General features: G+C 31.4%; 3 protein-coding genes across 3 annotated transcripts; all 3 read right to left on the minus strand.

The window, feature by feature from the left end:
* Positions 1–2,417: 2,417 nt before the first annotated feature.
* LOC131660391 (glucan endo-1,3-beta-D-glucosidase-like) lies at positions 2,418–5,581 on the minus strand. The gene is made up of 5 exons (XM_058929635.1): positions 5,350–5,581; positions 4,441–5,105; positions 3,203–3,529; positions 2,839–3,115; positions 2,418–2,702 (listed from the first exon to the last, which is right to left on the minus strand). Exons 1-5 carry the CDS (start codon positions 5,393–5,395, stop codon positions 2,665–2,667), a joined length of 1,353 nt encoding a protein of 450 aa, XP_058785618.1. The 5' UTR covers positions 5,396–5,581; the 3' UTR covers positions 2,418–2,664.
* Positions 5,582–13,029: 7,448 nt separating this feature from the next.
* LOC131654969 (probable 2-oxoglutarate-dependent dioxygenase AOP1) lies at positions 13,030–14,413 on the minus strand. Its single transcript, XM_058924888.1, has 3 exons — positions 14,014–14,413; positions 13,485–13,815; positions 13,030–13,380 (listed from the first exon to the last, which is right to left on the minus strand). Exons 1-3 carry the CDS (start codon positions 14,391–14,393, stop codon positions 13,138–13,140), a joined length of 954 nt encoding a protein of 317 aa, XP_058780871.1. The 5' UTR covers positions 14,394–14,413; the 3' UTR covers positions 13,030–13,137.
* A 6,272-nt stretch (positions 14,414–20,685) lies between these two features.
* On the minus strand, positions 20,686–23,767 carry LOC131654970 (probable receptor-like serine/threonine-protein kinase At4g34500). Its single transcript, XM_058924889.1, has 7 exons — positions 23,055–23,767; positions 22,191–22,295; positions 21,965–22,087; positions 21,703–21,873; positions 21,463–21,592; positions 21,173–21,382; positions 20,686–21,028 (listed from the first exon to the last, which is right to left on the minus strand). The coding sequence occupies exons 1-7, from the start codon at positions 23,576–23,578 to the stop codon at positions 20,918–20,920; spliced, it is 1,374 nt and encodes a 457-aa protein (XP_058780872.1). The 5' UTR covers positions 23,579–23,767; the 3' UTR covers positions 20,686–20,917.
* Between the last annotated feature and the right edge of the window lie 1,013 nt (positions 23,768–24,780).

Below are 24,780 nucleotides of genomic sequence, written 5' to 3' on the forward strand. Positions count from 1 at the left end.
ATGTTCTGATGTTGCATGCTGAACCCTTTGAGACAAAGCTTCTGAGCGCTGAATTATGCATACTCTTTATATATTTCCTGAAAAGGAAATTGCATTGGATTAGAGTACCATATTATCTTAAGCAAAATTCATATTATTGTTATCATCAAAACTAAGATAATTGATCAGAACAAATCTTGTTCTAACAGTCGTCTCCAACAACTCTCTTATGTTCCTCTATATTAGGAACTAAAAACTTGGAGAAACTACAACATTGTTCCTTGACAACTAAAGAGTTGTTACTCTGTCAAAACAATTGCACAAGCTTACCTTAGGATTTCTTAACACTTGTATATTCTATAAATTCCTAATTTTTAGATTTTGTCTATGTTATATTCTGTTTACACCTCTTATTGTATATCAAATGTAATACTTAAACAATCTTTCTTTTTCAGTTAGATCGTAGAAGTCACTTGCTTGTGTCCCTGAGCGTTTGAAGTCTCTTGCTTGTGTGCTTGAGAATTTGAAGTCTCTTGCTTGTGTGTTGGATCATCTGAAGTCTCTTACTTGTGTGTTTGAGCAAAGAAAAACTCTTGCTTGAGTGATTGAGCAAATTATAATCAGTTATCTTGTAGTACAAGGAGACTGGGCAACCCCTGATTTGTGGGAGGAACCAGGATAGTTACGTGTCTCTCTCTTGCTTTTCTCCTAACCTCTAAAGTGTTTTATCCACTGCTAAATATTAACTATGAATCAGATTCTCTACCTAGTGTTCAAAATCTAACAAAATATTTCAGAAGAGAGAGAAAAGGAGTGTAAAAGTTAACACAATTCAACCCCTTTCTTGTATTTTTCTCACCTTCATCCAGTGCAGCGGGGAATGGTATTTGGATTCTGGTTGTTCTACGCATATAACAGAGAGGAAGGATTGGTTTTTCAAAATCAATCAAGCCATGAAGAATAAATTGAAACTCACGAATGCCACCATTTTAGCGGTCGATGGGATCAATGATGTTTTGATCAAAAAAAGGGATGGTGGAAATTCCTTGATCAAAGATGTATTGTACATTCTTGGAATCAATTGTAGCTTTTTAAGCATTGCGTGATTGCTTGAGAAGGGTTATAAGATTTACATGGAAAATAAGACATTGCGCGTTATGGATGCAAACTGGGTTTTTATCCTTAAATCTCTTATACATGTCAATAGAACTTTCAAGGTTGAGCTGAAGGTCATGAAGCATAGGTGTCTTGCTATAGTTGCAAGTTGAGAAGAGTGAATATGACACTATCGTCTTGGGTATTTTAATTTTTGAGATTGTAATGCATTACAAAAGAACGAAATGGTAATTAGGTTTCCATTCTTCAACATACCGGCTGGAATTTGTGAAACGTGTGTGCAAGAGAAGCAACACAAAGGTAAATTAAAAATGATGCAAGTTATAAAACTAAGCATTGCCTTAAGGTGTATCTCGATGTGTGTGGGTTGATGCAAGTTAATTTGTTTGGTGGCAATAGATATTTTGTCATATTTATCAACGATTATAGTAGAAAGTTATGGACATGCCTAATCAAGATAAAGGATGATGTATTTGAAATGTTTAAGAAGTTCAAGTCCATGGTTGAAAGGGAAAACGATCACAAGCTCAAAATTCTCAAAACAGATGGTGGAGGAAAATATGTCTCAAATGACTTGAGAACTTTTATGATCAAGAAGGGACAGTACATAAGGTAGTATCATCTTATACACCGCAACAAAACAATGTTGCTGAAAGACAAAATTGATCGATTGTGAACATGGTGAGAAGAATGTTAAAGGGGAAGAACTTTTTGAAAGAGTTATGGGGAGAAGTGGTATTCATAGCTGCCCATTTGTTGAATAGGTGTCCTATAAAGAAGCTTGAAAAAATAACACCGAAAGAGGCTTGGTCCAGATTCAAATCGAATCTGAACCATTTGAGAGTTCTCGATTTCGTAGCGTATCAAGATGTTCCAGGACAACTTAGAAAGAAGTTGGATGATAAGGAAGAGATAATTATACTTGTAGGCTATCACCCTATTGGAGGTTACAAGTTGTTTGATACTGCAAATAGAAGGATTATGATCATCCGATAAGTATTGGTTGATGAATTGAAGCAAACACAACATACTGTAACTGGTTATGAGCAAGTAGTCTATAATTGGTTACCAACAGCCTGTAACCGGTTACACCATCAAAATTTCAGATTATGCAAAAACGGGAAGTGCATAAGTGCCGCATGTCGAAGCCCAGAATGATAAGAATGTACGAAGGCCAACTAGGCAAAGAGGTTTGCCTCAAAGACTCCAATATTGTGAGATGTTCTGTGACAATGAAGACAGATCACCATCAATCCAAACCTGTTAAGAAGGAAGAGACCTTGAGTGATTCAAAGTGGATTTATGCTAATAGATCTATAATCTATGAATAATGGATTGCCAATCACACATTATAGAGCAGCATACACAAAACCCAAATATTATTAAGAAATAGAATAAGGCAGAATCGAAATACCTTTACAACTAAAGCCATACTAAATTAAAAGGTTATAAATAAAAAAGGGCCGAGGATAAGCCCTTACTTGTTGATTAAAACTAAAACTAAAATTAAAATTAATACTTTATTTAGACAAAATTTATTAACTATGGTCAAACTGAAACATCTGATTTTCAGGTACTCCCACCAATATAATTGCAAGCATTGTAACCTACAAAGAAAAGAAGGAAAATCGAGTTAGACAACAAAATTTATGATGTTTTTTTTATTGGTAACCTACAAAGAAAAGCATCATTGAAACAAAGACTTAATCACGAAGGAAAAAAGTGTCAAGAGAAAAAATTTACTTGGATTTTGGGATGTGAGTGTTGCTGTTTGAGAGAAATCACAGTTCCATTGATTTCTACCAAATGTTTGGTAATAGAGATTCATTACATAAGCAGCATGGGATTGTAATGTGTTGGGATCAAAACATACCCCTCCTGGTTGTATTGGTCTACAATCTAACCCTTGGCTACATGCATAATCAATATTAGCCTGCAATTGAGCATCAGAAACTCCTGCTTTTGGAATACACCATGTAGTGCTAGGTGTTGGAGTAACTGGACTAGTTGGCGGTGGTTTCTGTGAACAATAATATACGACACTCAGCGACCGAATTAGAAACGAACATTATATGACTAATGACTTAAAGAATAGTGATTTGCTCACCTGTTGGCTAGATTTGGCCAAGCCGACATCATATGACATGGTAAGATCAGTTTTGAAGAGGCCAAAGGCGCGTTCGGATCCCGGGCCGGATTTGAGGTTTTCATCATAGAGTGCAAAAATGTAAGTGTCTACAGACTTTCCAGGTATCAAAGGTGTACCAACTAATGATCTAAGATGAGTAATAAGGTTTCCATTATAGGCCTTGGCATTTTCAACACTTGGTCCTACTTCATGACTGTCCCCACTAGAAGGCCATCCTGTTTCAGCAACCACAATCTCAATGTCATCGTACTTCATTGCACTTAGAGCAGAGTGCACAGCATCAACCTGCTCAAAAAAATCATCAAGAAAGTTAAATACCTTGTTTCTCCAATTTACCAAAAATCAGATGTACAAGTGGACAAAAACTAGGGTGTTAATTTGGAGAGTAATAGTACTAATACTTCTATTGGAAACTTGTCTACCTCTTTATTCAATGAGATGAAAAAAGGGTAAGGGTCTACCTACCATTATTACCATATTGTTTACTACTAGTATTACTATGGGTCTATTTTCTTTACTATGTCTAAACAATTATTGAAAGTTTGGAAGGATTGGTTATATTTGTGACCACTTTATGTGTGCCAGCCTGTCTACAATCAAAGTTCATGACATGTAATAATCATCTATGGACTCATTATTTTTCGGTGGAAAACCAAACAAATGAAACAGAAGACAGCATTCTCAATTATAGATAGATAAGAATAATTTCATTTCTTATTTGAAACTAGGGTTACACTAGACTACTAAACAAATAGTAGTATTTGTTTGCTTTATGTCCACATCTAACATTTCCACAAGTTCAATAAGAAGAGTTTAAGTCATCTAATCTCAAACAAAACATATTTTGGAATAATTTATGACTAATGAGGCCTCTTCATATTCCAAAGTATGTAGAAACGTAAAAATAAAGTGCATGTGCGCAATTTTTTTCATTAATTAATTCTATATAATAATTTTTGTTTAATTACACATTTATCATGATCGTTATCACAACAAAAAAAAAAAGACCAAAAAGGAATATTAGACTCTTCGTAATTCTGGCAACACGTGCGAATGTAATGTGGAAAAACAGAAAGCTTGTCTCTTCGATACTCTCACGTAAACTTTTCATTTAAGAACATTAATTAATCAATTAATTAAACAAAGAAAAAAAAAGATTCAATTTGGAAAAAGGAAAAAGAAGAGACATCGCGTACCTGAGCATCGAACATATTCGTATAAAGCTTTCCGTTACCCGAATCAACCCGACCCGAATTAGGTTGAAATAAACAAAACGCAAGCGTTTCGGGTCTCGGGTCACTCTGATAAGCGAAAAACGGATACGGGTTAACCGCAAACGGTGATTTATTATCCTTCAGAAACGCTAATAACTGATTCAGTGTGTTTTGTAAACCCGGGTTAAAAGATCCGGAAGAAGGTGGATCCGAGCGAGACAACACCGCCATGGAATGCACGGTGGACACCTTCACCTTTCCGCCAAGCGACACCGAGCTGAGTGCAGTTTGGACATTTCGAATTGCCGGCACGAGCTGTGTCACAAGTCCCTGATCACCGGAGGTTAAAACCTCGTTACCGACGGTGATCAGAATGATGTTACTGGCAGGGTAATAAGGCAAGACGTTCGTGTTCACCCACTGTTTTGCTGCGTTTTGATCAGAAGCGAGAATCGGAATATCGCTGTTAGCGGTTCCGATGACAATTCCGATGCCGGTGTTAGCAAGAGATTTTATGATGGCAGGATCGGCGCCGTAAATACGAACTTTCCCGATGGTGGTGGATTGGAGAAGTTTAGCTGAGACTTCCGGTGCTGGAAGATTGTTGGCGATCTGACCGTAGTTAACTCCGATGAAGGACTGCGAGTCTGCAAGAATATGAAAAAAAGTTAAAGAAAGTTAGTTTCCGCACTTTCCCAAGAAAATTTCCATTAAAGAAAGTAACACCGGGTTTTAAAAAACGGTCTCGTTGCGGTCGTGTAAAAGCTTTTCAAATTTCGATCAGTATAGGTGTGGCCACATAAAATAGTGTTAAATTTTTTTATTTGAAAAGAATGATAGTAGTGTTATAGTGTTACTAATGGTTAGAAAAGAAAAGAAGAAGAAAGTAACCTGCAATTGCGAATAGAGTAAGGAGAAGAAGGAACGAAGGAGACATGGCTTGGATTAGAGTTACTAGTAGTAATAATGTTGTAATTGTAATCGGAAGGAATGGATGATGGTGTTATAAAGGTAGCTTAAAAGGTGAAAACAAAAAGGTTTACTGTTTTTAAGGGGAAGAAATAAAATAACGGATGGGAAGACAAAATGAAGAATTGTAATAACGGTAGAAAGAGGGTGTAAGTCAAGAGTAACTTACTCAGTCCAAATGCTTAAAGTGCATTCATGTTTGACGTGTTATTGTTCTACTATACTATTCCCTATGTTTTTTTTTTTTTTTTGTAAGAAACGTAATTTACAGAGTAATTAATTAATAAGAAACTTTTGAATATATCAATAAAAATTAATGAGAGAATGAGTCATCTTTGTAAAAGGTTGGACATTTTCACTAGATTGTCTCCTAATTAGGTTGTCTCCTAATGAGATTTATACGAGCGTTCTTAAAATAAGTGTTTATATTTTTGTGATAATCTCCCAAAACTCTTACAATTTTAATATTTGGTTATTCACTTTATCCGTTACCATTTTTTAGTCTACTTAAAAATTCACTTCATCCAAATTGAACTAATGCATCTATTTGATGGCTGCTAGAAGGCCTAAAGTCTCTTTTGTATCAACCTCGATAATAAGTGACATCCACTCTGTTCGAGCTACCACAAATTTCCTTTCTTCATCTCGAACACAAATACCTATACTTACATTGTTAAAATTCGTTGAGAAAGATGTGTCTATGTTACATTTGAGACTACCCGCATAAGGCTTTCTCAAGTCATATGTGTTTCATTTTGGATAGAGCTTCTCGCTTGGAGATATTGAGCATTTCTCCATCCTGATAGCGGGGTAAGGGGCACGATCATAAATTGTTTTCACCGACTCTTCAATATGATTCCAAATATGATTATCCCTACCCTTCCAAATACTCCAAATAATGGTTGATACCATAGTTTGTTGGTTTTGACCTCTGGAAAAGAGAGAAAACAATAGATGTGAATAAGATATTATCTCTCGCCACCTATTGAATAATATACCATAATCTTACTAGTTCCCAACACACAATACTTTTTGGACAATAAAAGACAAGGTACTTATCATCTTCTAATCTTTCTCCACAAGCACCACAATAGGTCGGGCACTGAACACCTTTATCTATCAATCACTTTCTAGTTGGCTTACAGTCCTTACAAAGACGCCAAAGAATTTTTTTTACCCTTGGAGGGGTTTTAATTTTCCAAAGGAGATGCCAATTCTCACGGACCCTAAGATGGTTTTTTTCAATAGCCACTTCTACATAATAACAATAGGTACTACGAACTATATGCATGTCATTTTTTTCAAACTTCCACACTATTTTGTCCACCTAAACTACTTCAAAAAAGAAAGTTTTAAGAAATTTTTCCGCTTCTAATTCTCCAACAAGATTATGAATCAAATTAGAATTCCATCATTTACCATATGTATCCATCAAATCAGAGAGCTTTAAATTTTTCTACTATCTGCATGGATCACCAATGATTCTCCAACAATGAATTATCATACAACCAATTGTGTCCCCAAACCAGAATATATTCTCCCAATCTAATAATCAACTTATAACCTCCTTGCACAACAAACTTAGAACTCTAAATACTTCTCCATACATGATTGTGGTTATGACAAATAGTTGACTCGAAAAAATCACATATGAAAAAATATTTAGCTATGAATAAATGTGTGATCAAATTAATTGGACTAGTCATAAACTTCCAAGCTTGTTTACTAAGCATAACATAGTTGAAGGTGCTTAAATTTTTTGAAACTCATGCCTCCATCATTCTTATGTATAAATAAAACAATCCTAAGACAACCAATGAATATCCTTAGCTTGAGTCCTATTGCACCCCTACCTATAAGAAAATACACATGACATAAGAAGGAATAAATTGAAGAACATATTTAATAAGAGTCTCCCTTCATGCTTGAGAAAGGCACTCATTACTCCAAAAATTTATCTTTGTTCCAAACTTGTTCTTGTGTAAAAACTTAAGGTAGGTAGAGCTTGCCCTTAGAAGTAAGGGAAGTTATGGAACACAATGATGTTGTGATTGACTTAGGGGATTTGAAAGCAGTGTACTGTACACTTTGTTCCAAGAGAGGTGTCTTTCTTAACCCTTTGGTGGGAGTCCCTTTTTATAGCCTTAGTATAGTCCTTAGAACCTCATTAAAGAGGCGTCTTTGGGACTTCTCTCCGTTACAAACGTTCCTACGTCTTTATGATCAAGCCAATCAATGACATATTTAAGCAGCAGTTACAACCGGGTTGTGCTTAATGACTAGGAATTACATCCGAGCTGTGTTGTGACCACTCAGGTGCCCTAGGTACGCGACCTTCTTATATACACGGCTTCCTCTTGCCATCTGACTAGTGTATCGAACGCTGCCCAAAGGGTAGTCCTCGGTTGACTTTTGTAGATATCTTTCCGTCCATGGTTCAGTCCAGACCGCGTCCTAGCATGCATCCCGAGTATGGAGCAAAACTCTTTGCTTAATAATCTAAAATGTGAATTTTCTACTTCTTTCAATCACGGAAAAAAGACCTGGATATTTGCCTATTCCTAAAACTTGCTGAACCCCTAGAATATCAGCTACCCCCTTGACATTATTTGAGACATTTCTGCTACATAATATTTCTGACTTTTGAAGATTAATGGCTTATCTCGAGGCTTCTTCATAAGTTTCAAGAACATTTTTCAACACATTCGCTTCATTCACACCTGCTCGAAAGAAAAAGAAACGATCATCAACAAATAAAAAATGAGATGTAATAAAAGCATTCTTACAAATTTTGATGCCATGTATCCCCCTAGCTTAAGATTTTATAATGAGTGTTGAGAGACATTCAAAATATGGAATGAAAAGATACAGAAATAATTAATTTCCTTGCTTTAAACCATGACCCAAAACAATAGGTCCTACCATAACACCATTCACAGTCACATAATAACCCACAGTTTCCACATAAAGCATAATCCATCCTATTCACATATGACTGAAACCCATTGTTATGGGAACATCCCTAAGATGATCCCAATCAATTCGGTCATAAGCTTTGCTAATATCAAGTTTAAGAGCCACCTCTCTAACTTTGCCTCTTGTTTTAGCCATCATATGATGAACCACTTCAATAGCTGTCATATCATTGTCAAGAATATATCTATCTGGAACATATGCAAGTTGGTTTTCCGAGATGCACTTGTCCATACCTTTTTTAAGTCGATTAACAAGTACTTTAGCTATTACTTTGAACAAAACATTACAAACCGCAACCGTTCTCCAATCCTTCATGGAAATATGAACTTCACCTTTTCGAATTAAAGAAATGTTAGTCATGTTGAGACTTTTTGGACAAACACCAGATTCCATCCATGAACAACAATAACAAAAAATTTCGGGACCATAAGTCATAGAAATGCTGATAGAATTCTGGATTGAAACCATCTAGATTAGGACATTTGTTAGCCTGCATAGAAAAAATGGCATCCTTAAGCATTCAACATATCATTATCTCCTTCAAAGATGGTAGAACTCAATGCATGAAGAACATGCTCTCGTTAACTCAATTTTTTTTTTAAATAACTCCATAAAATAATCTTTTGCAATCATGCACATACCACCATTTGAAGTACATACTTTCCCATTTGAATATGTCAAAGATGTTATAATGTTAAATTTATTTTTGAAGTTGTTGCGGCATAATAAAATCGAATATTCCTATCCCCATCTGTGTACCAGTGTTCCTTTTCCTGTTGCTTCCAAAATATATCATCTTTAACAAGAAGTGAATTCATGTGCTTTTAGAGTGCTGTAAAATAATTGATATCCCTTCATTAACATGCAGAAGGGGCATAGCAATGGGTTTCAGAGTGCTATAAAATAATTGATATCCCCTCATAGACAATATGGGACTTTAATCGCTCACATTTGCACCTAATATTCTTCCCCACAAATGTGAGTCACCCACATCCTATAATAAGATCCTACACCAGATCCACCTTCCGCTCCCCCACAAAGTTGAACCAAGCTCTGATACTATTTGTTGGCGCAACAATGAGGGGGGGTCAAACGGGGAGCATATTTATCTTTGAGGGACATTCCTTTGAGAAACACACCTATGTGGAAGAAACATCACTTGTCCACCTACAACCTTAAGGTTAAGGGTGAGTATGTGACATGTCTCTCACAAAGGTGTTTCCCAAGTTAAAAGTGTTCCATCGTTGATCCCTCGAGTAGCCTCCAACAGTGGTATCATGAGCCGTTGGTTTCGAGTGAAGGGATCAGACTGACTTGTATTAAAAGTACTCCCCACGAGTGGTGGATAGAAGGTGTCCCGTTAAAGAGTATTAATTGCAGTGAAAATGTATGTGGAAGAGCTTCTACTTGAGGGCTACCAAGCCAAGAAGAAGATTCCACTATCAGTAGTACTATTTTATGCAAACAACCCCCGGTTTACAGATAAACAACCTCCGGTTTACCTAGTCACTGCCCAATGAAACCTTTATCTTAGAAACCCATCCAAGACAAAAGAACCTCCGCTCACTCCTTAGTGATACCTAACTGTTACAACCCAGTAACAACTATTTAAACAACAACCAAAAGACACACTTACAAGACAATACCTAGTCAAGCCTCTTGACTAAGAACACTAACTTGGAGTTGCTTAAAATCTTCCTCCAAGAACAATACACCTTTTGCATACGGGCTTCAAGGGGAACAATATGTCTCTTGCTTCATAGCTTCGAGACAGACATGGTGACCTTCCCCCAACCCGAGAGGCTCACCCTTCCAAACCCTAGGATTCTACATCTTCAATCCTTATCGACCTAGGTTACAACTCGTTATATTAATAGCTTAAACATAACCTATACCCAACTGGACTTGGGTTTCTAATCGCATCATATTTGCTGTTACAAATAAGTAGTAACTTCTGCTACAAACAAGACCTTCAATCTTTAGCTTCCTAAAATGTCTCCATATTTAGAAACTCTATATTTTTCGAATATTCTGATTGATTCTTTGGACCTTTTAAATAAATCATGCCTTATATGATTTACACAATATTCAGGAATATTCTGCACTCTTCTGTAATAGTTAAATCATAACAGATTCAACTAAAACTCTTCACTCCAGCTTAGGCATGATGTCGTGACATCCCATGTGACATGTTATTCCAGATGTTGAAATACTTCAACATAACATGTTTTAGCATTTCAGTGGGACTTCTTATTGTACATGTTCTTCTATATTATAATTTACATTATATTATTCCTGCTTTTATTTATTTTATAAAAATTACTGCCAATCCTAAAACACAAGAGCTAACAACAACACCACCCCATTCACAAAATTCAATATTCTTTAGAAATTTGAAGGCTATTTTAGTCCATTCTCATACACTATATACACTACAATACAATCTATTAACCTATTTCATACACTTTTCATATACTCAAAATTATTATATTTCCTCCATTTCAAATTTCAATATCATTCACTTTTCTTTTGCATTTTCTTCTCTCTCTCTAACAAATGTATTTTTTGTTTGCAGGAAAACTGAAAACTCTTCTCTATATCAAATCTAACTAGCAAAATTAAAGGTAAGTAAACAAATACTTATGTTACTTATCATTTTTATTTCTCATTCTTATCTTCCATGTTCTTCTTTATATTATTTAATTATTTGTTGCATTTTCTTCTTCTAATTTTTGTACCCTTCTCTCATTCTCATTTTCAATTCTATCTTCTCTAACAAATACATTATGCGAGATTTGAAGAGCTGGAGAACCAATACCTGAACATAGACATCAAAAGAAGACATCTTTTTCAAGCTTGCTCTTTTAAAAAATATACTTCTATATAATTTGTTTTAATCAATATAAATTATTTCCCAAAGCGAAATTTTTAATTTTTTTATCTCTTTCTCCCTTTTTTTTTCATTCAATTTTGAGTTTTTGATATTAAAAAATTCAATTTATATTATTTATAATAATTTACTAATTATAAGTTTATTTTTTAAAACGAAATTACTATAATTTTAATTTTAAAGAAAAATTCTTTCTATTTGATCACTGTATGCATAATAATGATAAAATATACAAAATAAAAATTAATTTAAAAATAATTATACAACCTATTGAGATAATTATAATATAATATAAATACTATTTAAATTAAAAAGATGTAATTTCTTAGTAGAGAAAGAAAACTTATATTTTGAAAAAACTCTAAATGTATTTTTTTTTTTTAAATAACACTTAAGTTAAAAATTATTTTTACGGAAGATAATATTCTAGAATTCTCTTACAAAAATTTCACTAAAATCGCCATCAATAAAATTGTAATAATAATAATAATAATAATAATAATAATAATAATAATAATAATAATAATAATAATAATAATAATAATAATAATAATAATAATAATAATAGCAATAATAATAAGTTTTTTATTTTTTATTTTTTATTGAATAAAATATGATATTAGACCACTGTTTTTTATGTGTGTAATAAATATTTTTATAAATTCATATATGAGTTTTTACTATACCTAATAATGTTTTAACATTTTAACTTAAGTGTTATTTAAAAAAAAAATGCATTTAGAGTTTTTCCAAAATATAAGTTTTCTCTACTAACAAATTACATCTTTTTAATTTAAGTATTATTTATATTATATTATAACTATCTCAATTGTATAAATATTTTTAAATTGATGTGTGACCCGGAATTAACTTTAAAAAGTTTCATTTTGGTCCATATTATACCTAAAATACAACTTAATATTTATGAAATATTAAAATTATATATATATATATATATATTTTAATCATCACTCTATTATATTTATTTATTATTTATAAGGATAATGTGTGACTCGTACAAACGCAAAGGTAGATGACTACTTACTTATTTCTTTTATTCTTTTCTAATAAAATATACTTTTTACTTACCGAGACTACTTAATTTGTATAAATTAATATATTTTTAACCTTCACTGTCCTTTCATTTATTAATCTCTTTGTTAATTAAATTAAAAGTTTTAAACTAGTAAAATATTAAATTTATTAATACATATGAACATATATATTAATTCACTGTAGAAATCATTTTTTACTCCATTGTTAATACTCTTACAAGTAAATGTGAACGTATCTATAAAATATCTACTGTAGGTTATTAATTTTGATGTTATCTTTTAAATTTTTCTTTTCCTTCTATTTTATATAATTGAAGTTAGAGAATCAGATGTACCGTTTATTTGAAGTACAGATCAATTATTCGCACGGATTTTTTAATATATATATATATATATAACTCAACTTATATTTTAATTATTATTCATCCAATCAAGAAATTTAATTATTTATATAAAATATATATAAAGAAAATGATAATGAATCGTGTAAACAATTCTTTTTCCAATTTCACCTTTCTTTTATTTATATCAATATTAAACCTTTTATTTATTAGTTTATTTTCTATATAGAACAGAAAATAAAATTGAATGTCCGAAAAAAATCATGCACATTATATATCTATATGCTAGTAGTATAAGATTATAAACAAGATTGCAATTCACAAGAACATTACTTAATTTTTGAATATATGAAGGCAACAAACTTGTTTATTTAAAGATGAGTCCATCCAAATACTTTGGCTTTATTACAACGAGAGAAATTGACTTGCATATAATAATAATAAAGGATCAAATTCCAGCAAACTTTTCCAATGGAGACTCTTGTGTTCCAGTTGAATGTTGATAATGGACATACTCATCATAGTTAAATGGACGGTAGCGGCGAGGGTAGTTTTCATCATCCACAAGCTCAGATGGCCCATCAATGATGATACCTTCCCTTGGCACTGCAAAAAATACAAATGCATATCTCACTTCATCCTTTGCAACCACTCTGTGTGTGGCTGCCTCAAGTCTCCCATTAGTCCATGCCTGTATTAAGCATTCAAATTAAACTCATTCTAAATTTTAATGAATTTTTATAAATTTTATAAAATTATAAATGAATTTCTCTATTCTAAGTTTATATTCATTACCTGCAATATATCACCAACAACTACCACAAATCCATTGGTGGGAATATTTACGTCAACCCAATTGCCTGTTTTGGGTAGCAACTGCAGACCTTGGACTCCATTGTCACTTATGAAGGAAATGGTTCCTTTATCGGTGTGAGTTACCAAGCCAATATCAGAACCTTTGGTCTCTTCAGAAGTTGAGTACTTAGTCATTCGTGCATCATTGTAGCGATTCAACTCTTCAACATCTAAGTTGTAATGTTGTGGAAGTTCAAAGGCTTCCACAACCAATTTCAAGATAAGTGAACTTAGTTCACGAGCTTTTGAAGTATAGGAACTTAGCGCCGCACTGCATATATATCACCGATTTTTCACATTATACAACCAATTAATAAATTAACTTGAAACTAAACATGCTAATGTAAATTAAGAATATAATTTATAATATGTAAGTGAAATTATATAATCAAAAGTCCTACATGCCTAGCAAATTTATACATGTGTTGTGGGTGTATGATATATGTTAACAAAATAAAATATTAATTACTTAAGAGTTGGATTTCCTTCAGGCCACATGAGATGAATGAAGTCTTGTAGAGCCGTTTCTGGATTACGATCATTATCAATTCCAAAGCTTTCAGAATAGGGAATAACACGAGTTTTTGCAGTGTATCCCCTATAAGCCCTTGGGCTATAGAACTTCTTCTTAGTTTCTTCAGGTAAATCAAACAATGATTTCACGTTTGCAAAAAATTCATCATGTAAATCATTTGAGATATCATCACACCTTATGAGAAAGCAACCATGACTCTCAAATGCTTCTTTCACTTTCTTGCTCATTTCTTTCCATCCTTCACCCCCTTCTGCTAACTTCACTCTAATGCTCTCACTGAAGTCCAAAATTGGGACCTCATTCTCACTACCCATTTTTCTTTTCTTTTTTTGGTTTGCACTATATATTTTTATTTAGATTGTATCAACAGAGGCACACCTATATATATACCGAAAAGATGAGTCACTTATGTAATTTGATATCAATGTAAGTCAAATTTTATTATATTTTTAATTTGTTTTATTTAAAAATTCTAATTAATTTGTTTTTATCTAGAAGCTCTAATTAAATTTTTTATCTAGAAATTCTAATTAATTTATTTTATCTAAAAACTCTAATTAAATTTTTTATCTAGAAACTCTAATATATAGATTAATATGAAATTTGATATCAATTTAAGTCAACTTTTATTTTATTTTTAATAAATACAAAATAGATAAGAAAAAAAGGAAATTATTTTGTTTTTTATCATTAACATGCACACAAAAAGATTTCATACTCAAAAGAAGCGTTGTAAGATGGAAGAATTTGCACTAAAATTTTGAAACTGTGTTGTGAAATGACAATAAAATTGTGAGAACCTACTACTTTTTTTTTTAATTGAACCATGCATGGAAGAAAGATAAGTTTCTGGTTAATTGTATTAGTATTGGATATGAAAATAAAAATACCTTTCTTTTGAAATTGGGAATAAAAATTTTATTAGTATTAAAAATAGAAATAAAAATCAGATGATAATAAAAAAAATAGATTTAAATTCACTTTTAGCTTACTTATTTTAATTTTCTAAAACTTTGAGTCATCTTTTTAAAAAAATTCAGCCTTTCAATTTATCTATTTAACTTTTGTTTGGATTATTTGGGTTAAATATAAAAAATCCCCTGAAATGTTAGCGAGTTTTATTTTTAGTCTCTGATAAAAAAAAATTTGCAATCCCTTCCTTGCAATGTTCAAATTCCTTCAAATATCCCCCTGACTGTCACATGCAACAAAGATTCTCTCTTGCTGCCTACGTGGCAGTCCACATGAATTTTTCTTTTTTTATTTAATTATTTTATAATTTCACGTGGAATAAATTTTTTTCTTAAATTTTTTTCAAAGAAAATTAATTTTTTTAAATAATTTTGTTACTGCTTTTATTATGAGAGGTAAATAAAAATTCGCTAATATTACAAGGGGGTGCAGTTACCGTGCATAGATAAAAATCTATGCACCATGTATAGATCATTATGTACCCTTGGATCAAATTCTATACATCAACTGTTATTACTCAATACTCAATATTCACCACTTAATACTCAATACTCAATACTGGATTAAAAACATGATCCAATGACTTATGTAGCTTATGCATGGTGCATAAGTGAATCCTTAAGCATATTAGCCAAAGCTCTTAGGTATTCATAATAAAAACAGTAATAAAATTATTAAAAAATAAATTTTTAAAAATAAAATTAATTTTTTTTTTAAGTATTTAAAAAAATATATATTTTCCAAGTGAAATTTTAAAAAAATTAAAATTAAAATGAAAAATCCATGTGGACTGCTACGTAGACAACAAGAGAGAATCTTTTCTGTAACGTGGCCAGTCAAGGGTCCCTAGGGAAATCTAGAAATTACAATTTTATTTGCTTGACGTCTAATTTTGTGACGTGCCCCCTAACATGGCATTGTTTATATTAGTATGTTGACCCGTACATTAAAATCTTATTATATAAAATTATAATAATATGAATAATAATTAATTACATGTTTAAATAAATTTATTATAGGTTAAACTCAGTATTTATAAGGTTCGATCTATCTTATTTTCACCTTTAATTAAGAGTTAGTCAGAGAGTTTATAAGTCACTCAATATTTAATATATATTAAATACAATAAATGAATATAAAAAAAGAATAATGCTAAATGTTACGACAGTATTTTTCGTGGAAACCACACGACCGTGTATTCAACCATGCAGTTGTTTTATATTTTTTTCATTTATTATAATTAATATTTGATTTAAAATAATAAATATTTAGTCAATAGAAAGAATGTAAAGCTACATACATATTCGTTGCTTTCGTTGATGAAATATTTCGCACACTATAGCATCACTCATAAAAAAAATACTAAAGTAATGCCAAAGTATAAATATAAATAAAGTAACCTTAAATAAAATAAAATAAAATTTATAAAATAAAATAAAATTTATAAAATAGTATTTATTATAAGTTTTCAAGTTAAAGTAAATTTTTCGGAAATAAAAAAAAATTATAGAAGTTTATGGAAGAAAGTTAGTTTTAATTAAATAAGTAAAATAAATATAAAAAAATAACTAAAAAGTGTTGCTTTTATTAATATATTTTAAAAATAAGAAATTAGTGATAAAATGTTAATTTTTGTTAAATGATTATAAAAATAAAATTAAAAAAATATAAGACGTAATGTTTATTATAAGTTTCCAGGATAAAGTTTACTTTTACTCAGAATAATAATAAATAAAGAAGTTAGAGGAAGAAACTTTGATTTAATTAAATTAATAGTAAAGTAAATATCAGAATTTATTGAAAAAAAGTTTCTTTTATTATTTAATTTCAAAATTAAAAAGTTTGTTTGGGAAAATTAATTTTATTAAATAATTAGAAAATAATTAAATAAATATAAGAAATTAGTGAAAGAAAGTTAGTTTCTTTCTACTAATTAACTAATAAAATACAATAAATTTTTTGGTGGGGTGGTTAGGTTGGTTTTATAATACGTGCAAAAAATTTAGGTAAATATTCTGGTACCTTTGAGTTTAGTTGAGTACCCGTACCTCCAACCAATCAAATAGAGGAATTCAATGCCACGTCACTCTTATATTTTATTTTATTTTAAAATAAATTAAAATTTAAATACAATTTACACTAAGGGTACTGGTACCCAACTTAAACTCATAGCTATCAAAAAATTTGCCAAAAAGGTATATATAAAACGAAGATGGTAGTTAAGTTTAGGACGATGGTGGTTAAGTTTTAAGAAACATGGGTATGTTTAAACAATAATTAAATAAAATAATAATAAAATTAATAAAAAAGAAAAGAGTTAGCTAATAAAATACATAAATAAAATTAAAATTATGAAATTATAAAATTACCCTTAATTTTGACTCCAAAATTATGAAGAGACTTAACAACTTTAACTAATAGGATTAAACGTCCACCCGTACATCGTGCGGATGAGTTTTATTAAATGAATAATAAATATTATAGTTTAAATTAATAGTTTAAACTATAGGTTAAAAATAAATCATAGATTAAATATAGTAAAATTAATAGAGTAAAACATATTTAAAATATTTTCGTTGCTATTAGTATAAAAAAAATCTATATACTACTTAACAACCAATGATTTAAAAAAAACAAATGTAGATATTATAGGTAGTATATCATAATAAATTATGAGTTTGTAATAATTTTAATAACTTGAGTTATTTGTTATCATAATAAATCATAATTTTAATAATTCAATTTGTTGTTGTTCTTTTTTACTTTACATTTTAATAATTTTAAATTATTTCAATTTATATTTGATCTTGATCCGATAAAAATATATGGTCTTCTATTTTAATTTAATACATAGATAAAACAATAAAAAAAAGAAATTAAAAATAATTTAATTGCTTGTATGTTTAAAAAGGATAACAATATATATTTACACTAAAATTTAAAAAATGAGGGAAAAAACCATAAAGTAGATATAACATAAGAGAAAAAAATACAAACAATAGAAAATAATTAAAAACATATTAAATTGATTAAATAAAAATATTAAATATCTCTTGATTTCATATGCAAATTGCAATTCCTTCATCCATGTCATGCTTATAAATGATGTAGCACCACCACCAACAACAAATTAAAGAGTATTATAATACTGATATAATAGAGCGTGCGATTTAATAATTTTCCATCCATGAAATCTTTATATCTCTGCAAAAACTAAAAAGAAAAGAAATAGTTAAATATAAATAAAATATAAATAAAACAATAAAAACAAATAATAATAAATAATTGAATAATATAATAATATAATAAATAGGATGTGGATTTTCATCCTTTATAATTGTAAAACATGGTAGAAAGATTTAAATCAATTTTTGAAAGCTAAGGTGTTAGCATTATGAAAATCAATAGTCAGTGAAACTTTGAAGTTTGTTAGGTTGGAAGAATTTTGATACTAAGAAAGACAGGAGTGAAGAGTCTGAATAAGGCATCTCTAACCTTGATGTTTTTATTACTTGGAAATTTCTCAAGTCCACTCATAAAGGCATATCTAAGTGTGTTTGGAAGAAAACTATTCATATGTGAGGCTGGTCCAAGAAGGAGTACTCTATTTTCAAATAAATTTTTTTGACATAAAAGTGAAAAGTTTTTTTATGAAAAAGAGCATTCTTTTTGTTTCCAACTTTGAAGAAACTTGTGTTTTGATCTATTGTGAAGAACTTCTTATAGCTTTTATGTTCCTTTGAAGGCAATCCTACTAGTTATGTTTTTTAAGGAGAAGATTGGACAAATGTCATGAACATTAGTTCTAACATTATCATGTCTATGTTACTCTAGATGAAGCTGGAGCTAGAGGTGGAATCTAATTAATGTCAAACATTCATTAAAGTGAGTGTAAATAATTTGGATTCTTTTTGGAGCAGAATGTCCTACCTATCTCAAAGAACAACTGTATGTGTTGATTATTTCTTGGTTTAAACGAGGGATGTGTTCCTGATTTTATATCTACCAAGGATGTTACTGGTATGACTGGAAGATAGATTTCTAATAAGGATTTTTGTTTTGAAGATTTCTTTCTTTACAAGATAACTGATTCATTTAAGATTTATGCATCCAGCATAAAAGGTTGTCAACCATGAAGAAGACTGGAGGTGACTAATTCTTATCTTATTCTAAGAGAAGAAATATTTGTCTACCATCTCTTTTCTACAAGATGAGGTAATTCTATCAACTTTCATACTTGGTATCTTAATCAGGCCAGTAAGGATAGTATATCTCAGGCAAAGTAAGTTTCTCAAGTGGAGAGATTATTGGAAACCTAGAAGGAAGTAGGTATTCAAGCTATTATTAACAAGAAGAACTCATGTGATAAAAGGTTGTTCTCATCAAAGGCAAGTTGAGTAAAGTATGTTGTCAAAATGTTGTAACGTTGTGCTAAACATCTGGATACTCTAGCTATATATAGATACTTGCACTGAAGAAATCTTCTTTCTGGTAGGAGGAGTGCAACAGGTTCTTTTTCAACTTCTCTAAGGTTAAAATCAGCATTGTTTAACCAAGCAGTGGTTAAAACTTGGAGAAGTAATAATTGCCTAATTTCCCATACCTATCTTGGATCTTCATCTAAGATAATTGGTATTGTGACTCCGTCTTCTCCAGACACTTGACTGTAGTAAAAGTGTTTAACTGGTGGTTGTGTAGTCTCAATCTACCAGTTTTTATTTGTTTTGGTGATATTGAAAGGGGAATTAAGGGCATTGGATGACTGAAGATTACTGAATGGAGTATCTAAGTTTTAGTAATGATCTTCTCACTAAAGGACTAATGACTTCTGTGATAAACGTAAGTTAACTATGTGAAATCCAAAGGTATTGTCATCATAAAAATGGTGTTTTATCTCTGATGAGATATATGGAGCTCTTGAGAGGATTTAAGAATAATTGCTATTTGTGTTTATCACAAGTATTTAGTTGTTTATTCTCTTACTGGGTGTTCAAGGAAGATGAAGTAAAAAATATTACACTAAATGGTGCAACATCAGACTATTACAAAACTGTAAGATCTACTCTAATGGATCTGACCAAGTCTAAGGCAGGGTAAATACCTCGCTGGATAGAAACATGTATATTCTTTTTCTTGTGAGTTTTATGAGAAAAAATATATTATCTAAGAAGTTTTTAAAGATTATCATTTTATCCTAAAAGGAGAATAAAATATGCTTCTGAGTTATTCTATTGAGAGAAGTACTCTTAGTGATAAACCCGGTTGGTGAAGAAAAAAATAGGTTGGTTTTCAACTAAGCGAGAAAAAACCCGGTTGGTGAAGAAAAAAATAGGTTTAAAATTGCATAACTAAATGAAAATCCATTTTCAAGTGATAGTTTGGTTGGAAAAAGTAACTTTTGGACTTAATTTATCCCTATTTTGGAGATGTGGCCAAATCAATGAGAATGGTAGAAAAGAGTTTTCAAAAACAATTAATTTTCTTATATTATTGATTATTGATTGATTATGATGAGGTAGGATGCTTACTTTACAAATTTATTACACCTTAATAGTATAAATAGTAAGGTAAAAAATTGTAGTGGGTATACAAGATCATTGAATAAATAATATAAGCAATATTGCAGCAGTAACATCTTTATGAAGACTGATAAAATTGATTTATCATGAGAGATATTACATATTTACAAGGCTCGTTTATTCACAAAATACTGAAATACAACTAAATATATTAAGATCTAAAGAAATATAACTAAGTGGTATAAAATATGCACAATAATGGCTTCTGACTTTTTTCATAACAAGTTGAACATCACTAGAACAAGTAATTCATAATCCACGGCTGCCATGACCATTTCAACAGACAATCATCTCCAGCTCTCTTTATATACGGGCTCCACGTGCCTTGTTTGATACAGAACCTTTTTCGATTCGTCTGCCTGAGAGGGAACATAATCTTTCTCCCTAGTTCGAAGATCCTATCAACAAGGATGAAGAGTCAGCAAAAATTTATGGCATTGAGTTATTGACATTAGAATATGGCATTTAGTTTCAAAACTATGTATGTGCGCATAACTTATGTGCTGTCTTATAATATGAAGAGGCTGAAACTTAAGGCTTACAGAACGAAAAGGAAAATCATCTGCCTCGAGCATATGAATAATTTGACCCATCTTTGGTCGCTTATAGGCATCCAAATCTATGCAACGCAGACAAACCAGCAAAGCACGCTTCAGAGATCTTGGAGAGGGCTGAATCTCAATAAAAGGATCTACTAGCTCATCGCCGCGACGACTTGCTACCATTCCTTTGAACCAATCAACCAAGTTCATCTGAAACACATTAAACAAATAGAGGCATAAGACTTGTTACAATATCATGGGATACTGTAACAAAGAAATCATGGATTCACCTCTGCAGGTGGTCTAGAATAATCAATGGGACTTCTTCCTGTAACTAGCTCCATGAGTAGAATCCCAAAACTATATACATCGCTGCTCTCATTAAGCATTCCCGTGCTTGCATACTCGGGTGAAACATATCTGCAGAAAAGTTGTTTGTGGAAAGAAATTATTTAGTAAAATATCACTCATACACAGTTAAGAGATTGTTACAAAATAACTTAGGTCTAAGAAAGAAAGAACTAACTAACCCAAATGTCCCCATTACACGGGTTGTAACGTAGCTTTTGCCAGAGCCTAAGAGCTTGGCAAGTCCAAAATCTGATACTCTGGCATTCCATTTTTTGTCCAAAAGAATATTGCTGGATTTTACATCTCGGTGGACGACTTTGGGTTCTAAGCCTTCGTGCAAATAGGCTAGCCTGTTGTAAATACATTTGACGGTAACATGGGTGATACTGATACTTTAAGACATAAAATCAATAAAATAAACAGTGAACTCAACAAACATACCCTTTTGCAGTGCCAACTGCAATCTTCATTCTTATATCCCAAGTCAAGGGACTAACAGGTCCTACATCACCATGCAACCACTGCTCTAAATTTCCGTTGTCAACATATTCATAAACAAGCATCCTGTATAGTCAGTGAAATCGCTTTAGACAACATATGTAAGAATTGTCTTCATTTGAAAGACCTTAAATCAAAAGAAATACAGTCATGTAAACATAATATTTACCTTTGAGCACCTTCTGCACAATATCCAACTAACCCAACCAAATTCTTATGCCTCACTTTTCCAATGGCTTCAACCTCCACCTTAAACTCTTTCTGAGCTTGACCCCTTAATTACAATACAACAATAATGTTTAGTAAACTTTTAATATACCATAGCAGAGCAAAACATTATCAATATTTCCAGGTAAATAAGTTTATGAAAAATGACATAAATTGTTTTGTTAAGATCTCCCAAACAATATCAAAGAATATATGTTAGTAAATAAGTTTAAATAAGTCAATCCTAACAGACTCATAGTATAGCAAAGTATGTAAAATAAAAATCTGCACAATTTCTTCTCTTCCAATATTTCTTATTTTACCATGGAGATTTCAAGTGTTAGCAATTACACAAGCTCAAATTTCAAGTGAGCTAGTGAATCATCAAAAATAAGAAATTCTTGTTTTTTTTTTTAATACTTCACCCCTATACCAAGTTCAATGACAGTGACCGACATCAATTTATGCAAACATAACTCATAGTGTGTGATAATAATAATTATGCTAAAGTTTTCTAGGGAGGAAGACAATATTAATATACTACCATGTAAAGAAAAAGTTGAGATATAAAAATCATAAATAATATAAATATACTACTACTAAATAAATATAAGAAAAGTAAAAGTATATAAAGAGAGAAAAGTAATAAAAAAAAAAGTAAAGAAGAAGAACTATTCCTAACCACCTTATTATAGTAACTGTTTTTGCTAGAAGTTAACACGTAAGCAAATTATTAACTATAAGCAAATTAACCATAAAAAAATGAACAGAACAGAAATAAAATTAAGCTGAAGAATGAAAATGGAAAATGTGATTTAGTACATACTTATTGTTAAGAAGATTCTTGACAGCAACCACAGAACCGTCATGAAGAATTCCTCTGAACACAATTCCGTAACCTCCTTCTCCGATCACGTTCCCTTCAGAAAATCCATCCGTCGCATTCTCCAATTCCTTCAAACCATACCACCGCCCCCAACCTATATTCTCCGACGAAGACGACGGAGACGGAGACTCCACCGACACACTACTATTCACTTCGATCTCACACTCCATTTGCTTCTGCATCTTCGAATCATCACCAATAACATTTCCGATCTTGATCACCTCCACGATCTCCTTAGAGACGAGCGGAATTGTGCCGGAGCTATGCTTCACTTTCACTCGCATTTCGCTCTTGTTCGAGTTTCGGTTCCGGCGAATGCAGAGAAAAATGAGGAGAGAAATCGTAACTGCGATCACGATTGAGAGGAAAATGAGGATTAAGACGTAGAGTTTGAGACCGGCGACGGAGGTTCGGTTGTTTAGCAACGGCAAGGAACCGCCGGAGGAATTGGCGGAAGTTGCCATTGCTAATGCTATGCTAGCTCCGGTGAGAGTGAAAATGTGAGAATGTTTGGTTGGTGAGAAAATGTTGAAGGAAATAAAGAAGAAAGAAAAGGGAAAGAGAAAAGAAAAGGAAAGGAAAGGAAAAGAAGAGAAGAAGGGAAGGGAGAATATTGAGAAAAGTGAAGTTTCAACTTTCACCAACGGATAATTCAAAAGAGAAAGGAATGTGTTACTATTACTGGAGTTGTTAGTTTTTTGGGGTTGGATGAGAGTTTATTTACTAAAGTGCCACTTGTATTAAATTAAGATTTAGAATGAGTGCCCAGAGAGTTGGGGAGCTGCGTGAGTGTGACGTGATTGAGGGGAGTGGGAATTAAATTTATGAAACATGATGAGAACATGTGATATGACATGGATATTTTATGAGTTTCACTAAGATACTCTACCTCTAGTACAAAGTGGGGTAAAACTCAATCTGAAAACATCGCAAAAGCTAGCATTCTCATAATTGTTATATTCGCCGAGCAGTGAGATTTGAAAATATTTAAACTAAAATCTTGAAAAAAGAAAAATTATTCGTAATAGTAAGATTAAAGTATAATAGATTTGAGTTTGAGTTAGATTTGGGTTAAGTGAATGTTGGTTATAAGGTAATACAATTTGAGTCAACTTAGTTGAGTTTGTAAATTACACCGCAAACTGAACCGAATCGAATCGGGCGATTTTGTTAAAAAATGACTCAATCACTTCCAAACTGAATGCGCTTTTTACGGTTTTTGATTTGATTCGATTTTATGATTTTGTATTGGGCCGATTTGATTTTGAACACCCCTAATTTTATAATCTTTAAATGAGTTTAAGATGTGCATAATATTTTTTTAAAAATCTCTAACTTCTCCAACTCATATGCCTCTCCATAATCATTCATTATTTATCTTGATCTAGTTCAAATTATTTTAATAACAAATATTATTGGTATTTATTTATTAAATTTTTACATTTCTTTTCTTTTGTTAGATATTGAATCTTAAACTTCCAACTCTTCTAATTTTAGTTTAAATCAGATGAATTATTCCTAAACTAGTTTAGTTGCTAGGTGCGCTAAGTAGTGATAATATTCCCTTTTCAAACAAAACTCAACAATTACATTTAAAAATTTTAAAACAAAATAGTGTTCTAAGTAACAACATCTCGAAACAACGAGTATGAGAGCAAATATATAT

Source organism: Vicia villosa, linkage group LG3 (genome assembly GCF_029867415.1).
Source record: "Vicia villosa cultivar HV-30 ecotype Madison, WI linkage group LG3, Vvil1.0, whole genome shotgun sequence".
In the NCBI taxonomy this organism is placed as follows: Eukaryota; Viridiplantae; Streptophyta; class Magnoliopsida; order Fabales; family Fabaceae; genus Vicia; species Vicia villosa.

Coding starts and splice junctions, on each gene's coding strand:
- LOC131660391 (XM_058929635.1), bottom strand. CDS start 5,395: ATGTCTCCTTCGTTCCTTCTTCTCCTTACTCTATTCGCAATTGCAG. Junction 5,106..5,349: donor TACTCTATTCGCAATTGCAG/GTTACTTTCTTC, acceptor ATATTCTTGCAG/ACTCGCAGTCCTTCATCGGA. Junction 2,703..2,838: donor ACTCACATCCCAAAATCCAA/GTAAATTTTTTC, acceptor TTTTCTTTGTAG/GTTACAATGCTTGCAATTAT.
- LOC131654969 (XM_058924888.1), bottom strand. CDS start 14,393: ATGGGTAGTGAGAATGAGGTCCCAATTTTGGACTTCAGTGAGAGCATT. Junction 13,816..14,013: donor GAAGGAAATCCAACTCTTAA/GTAATTAATATT, acceptor ATATATATGCAG/TGCGGCGCTAAGTTCCTATA. Junction 13,381..13,484: donor TTGTTGGTGATATATTGCAG/GTAATGAATATA, acceptor TGCTTAATACAG/GCATGGACTAATGGGAGACT.
- LOC131654970 (XM_058924889.1), bottom strand. CDS start 23,578: ATGGCAACTTCCGCCAATTCCTCCGGCGGTTCCTTGCCGTTGCTAAAC. Junction 22,296..23,054: donor AAGAATCTTCTTAACAATAA/GTATGTACTAAA, acceptor ATTGTAATTAAG/GGGTCAAGCTCAGAAAGAGT. Junction 21,383..21,462: donor ATTCTAGACCACCTGCAGAG/GTGAATCCATGA, acceptor AATGTGTTTCAG/ATGAACTTGGTTGATTGGTT.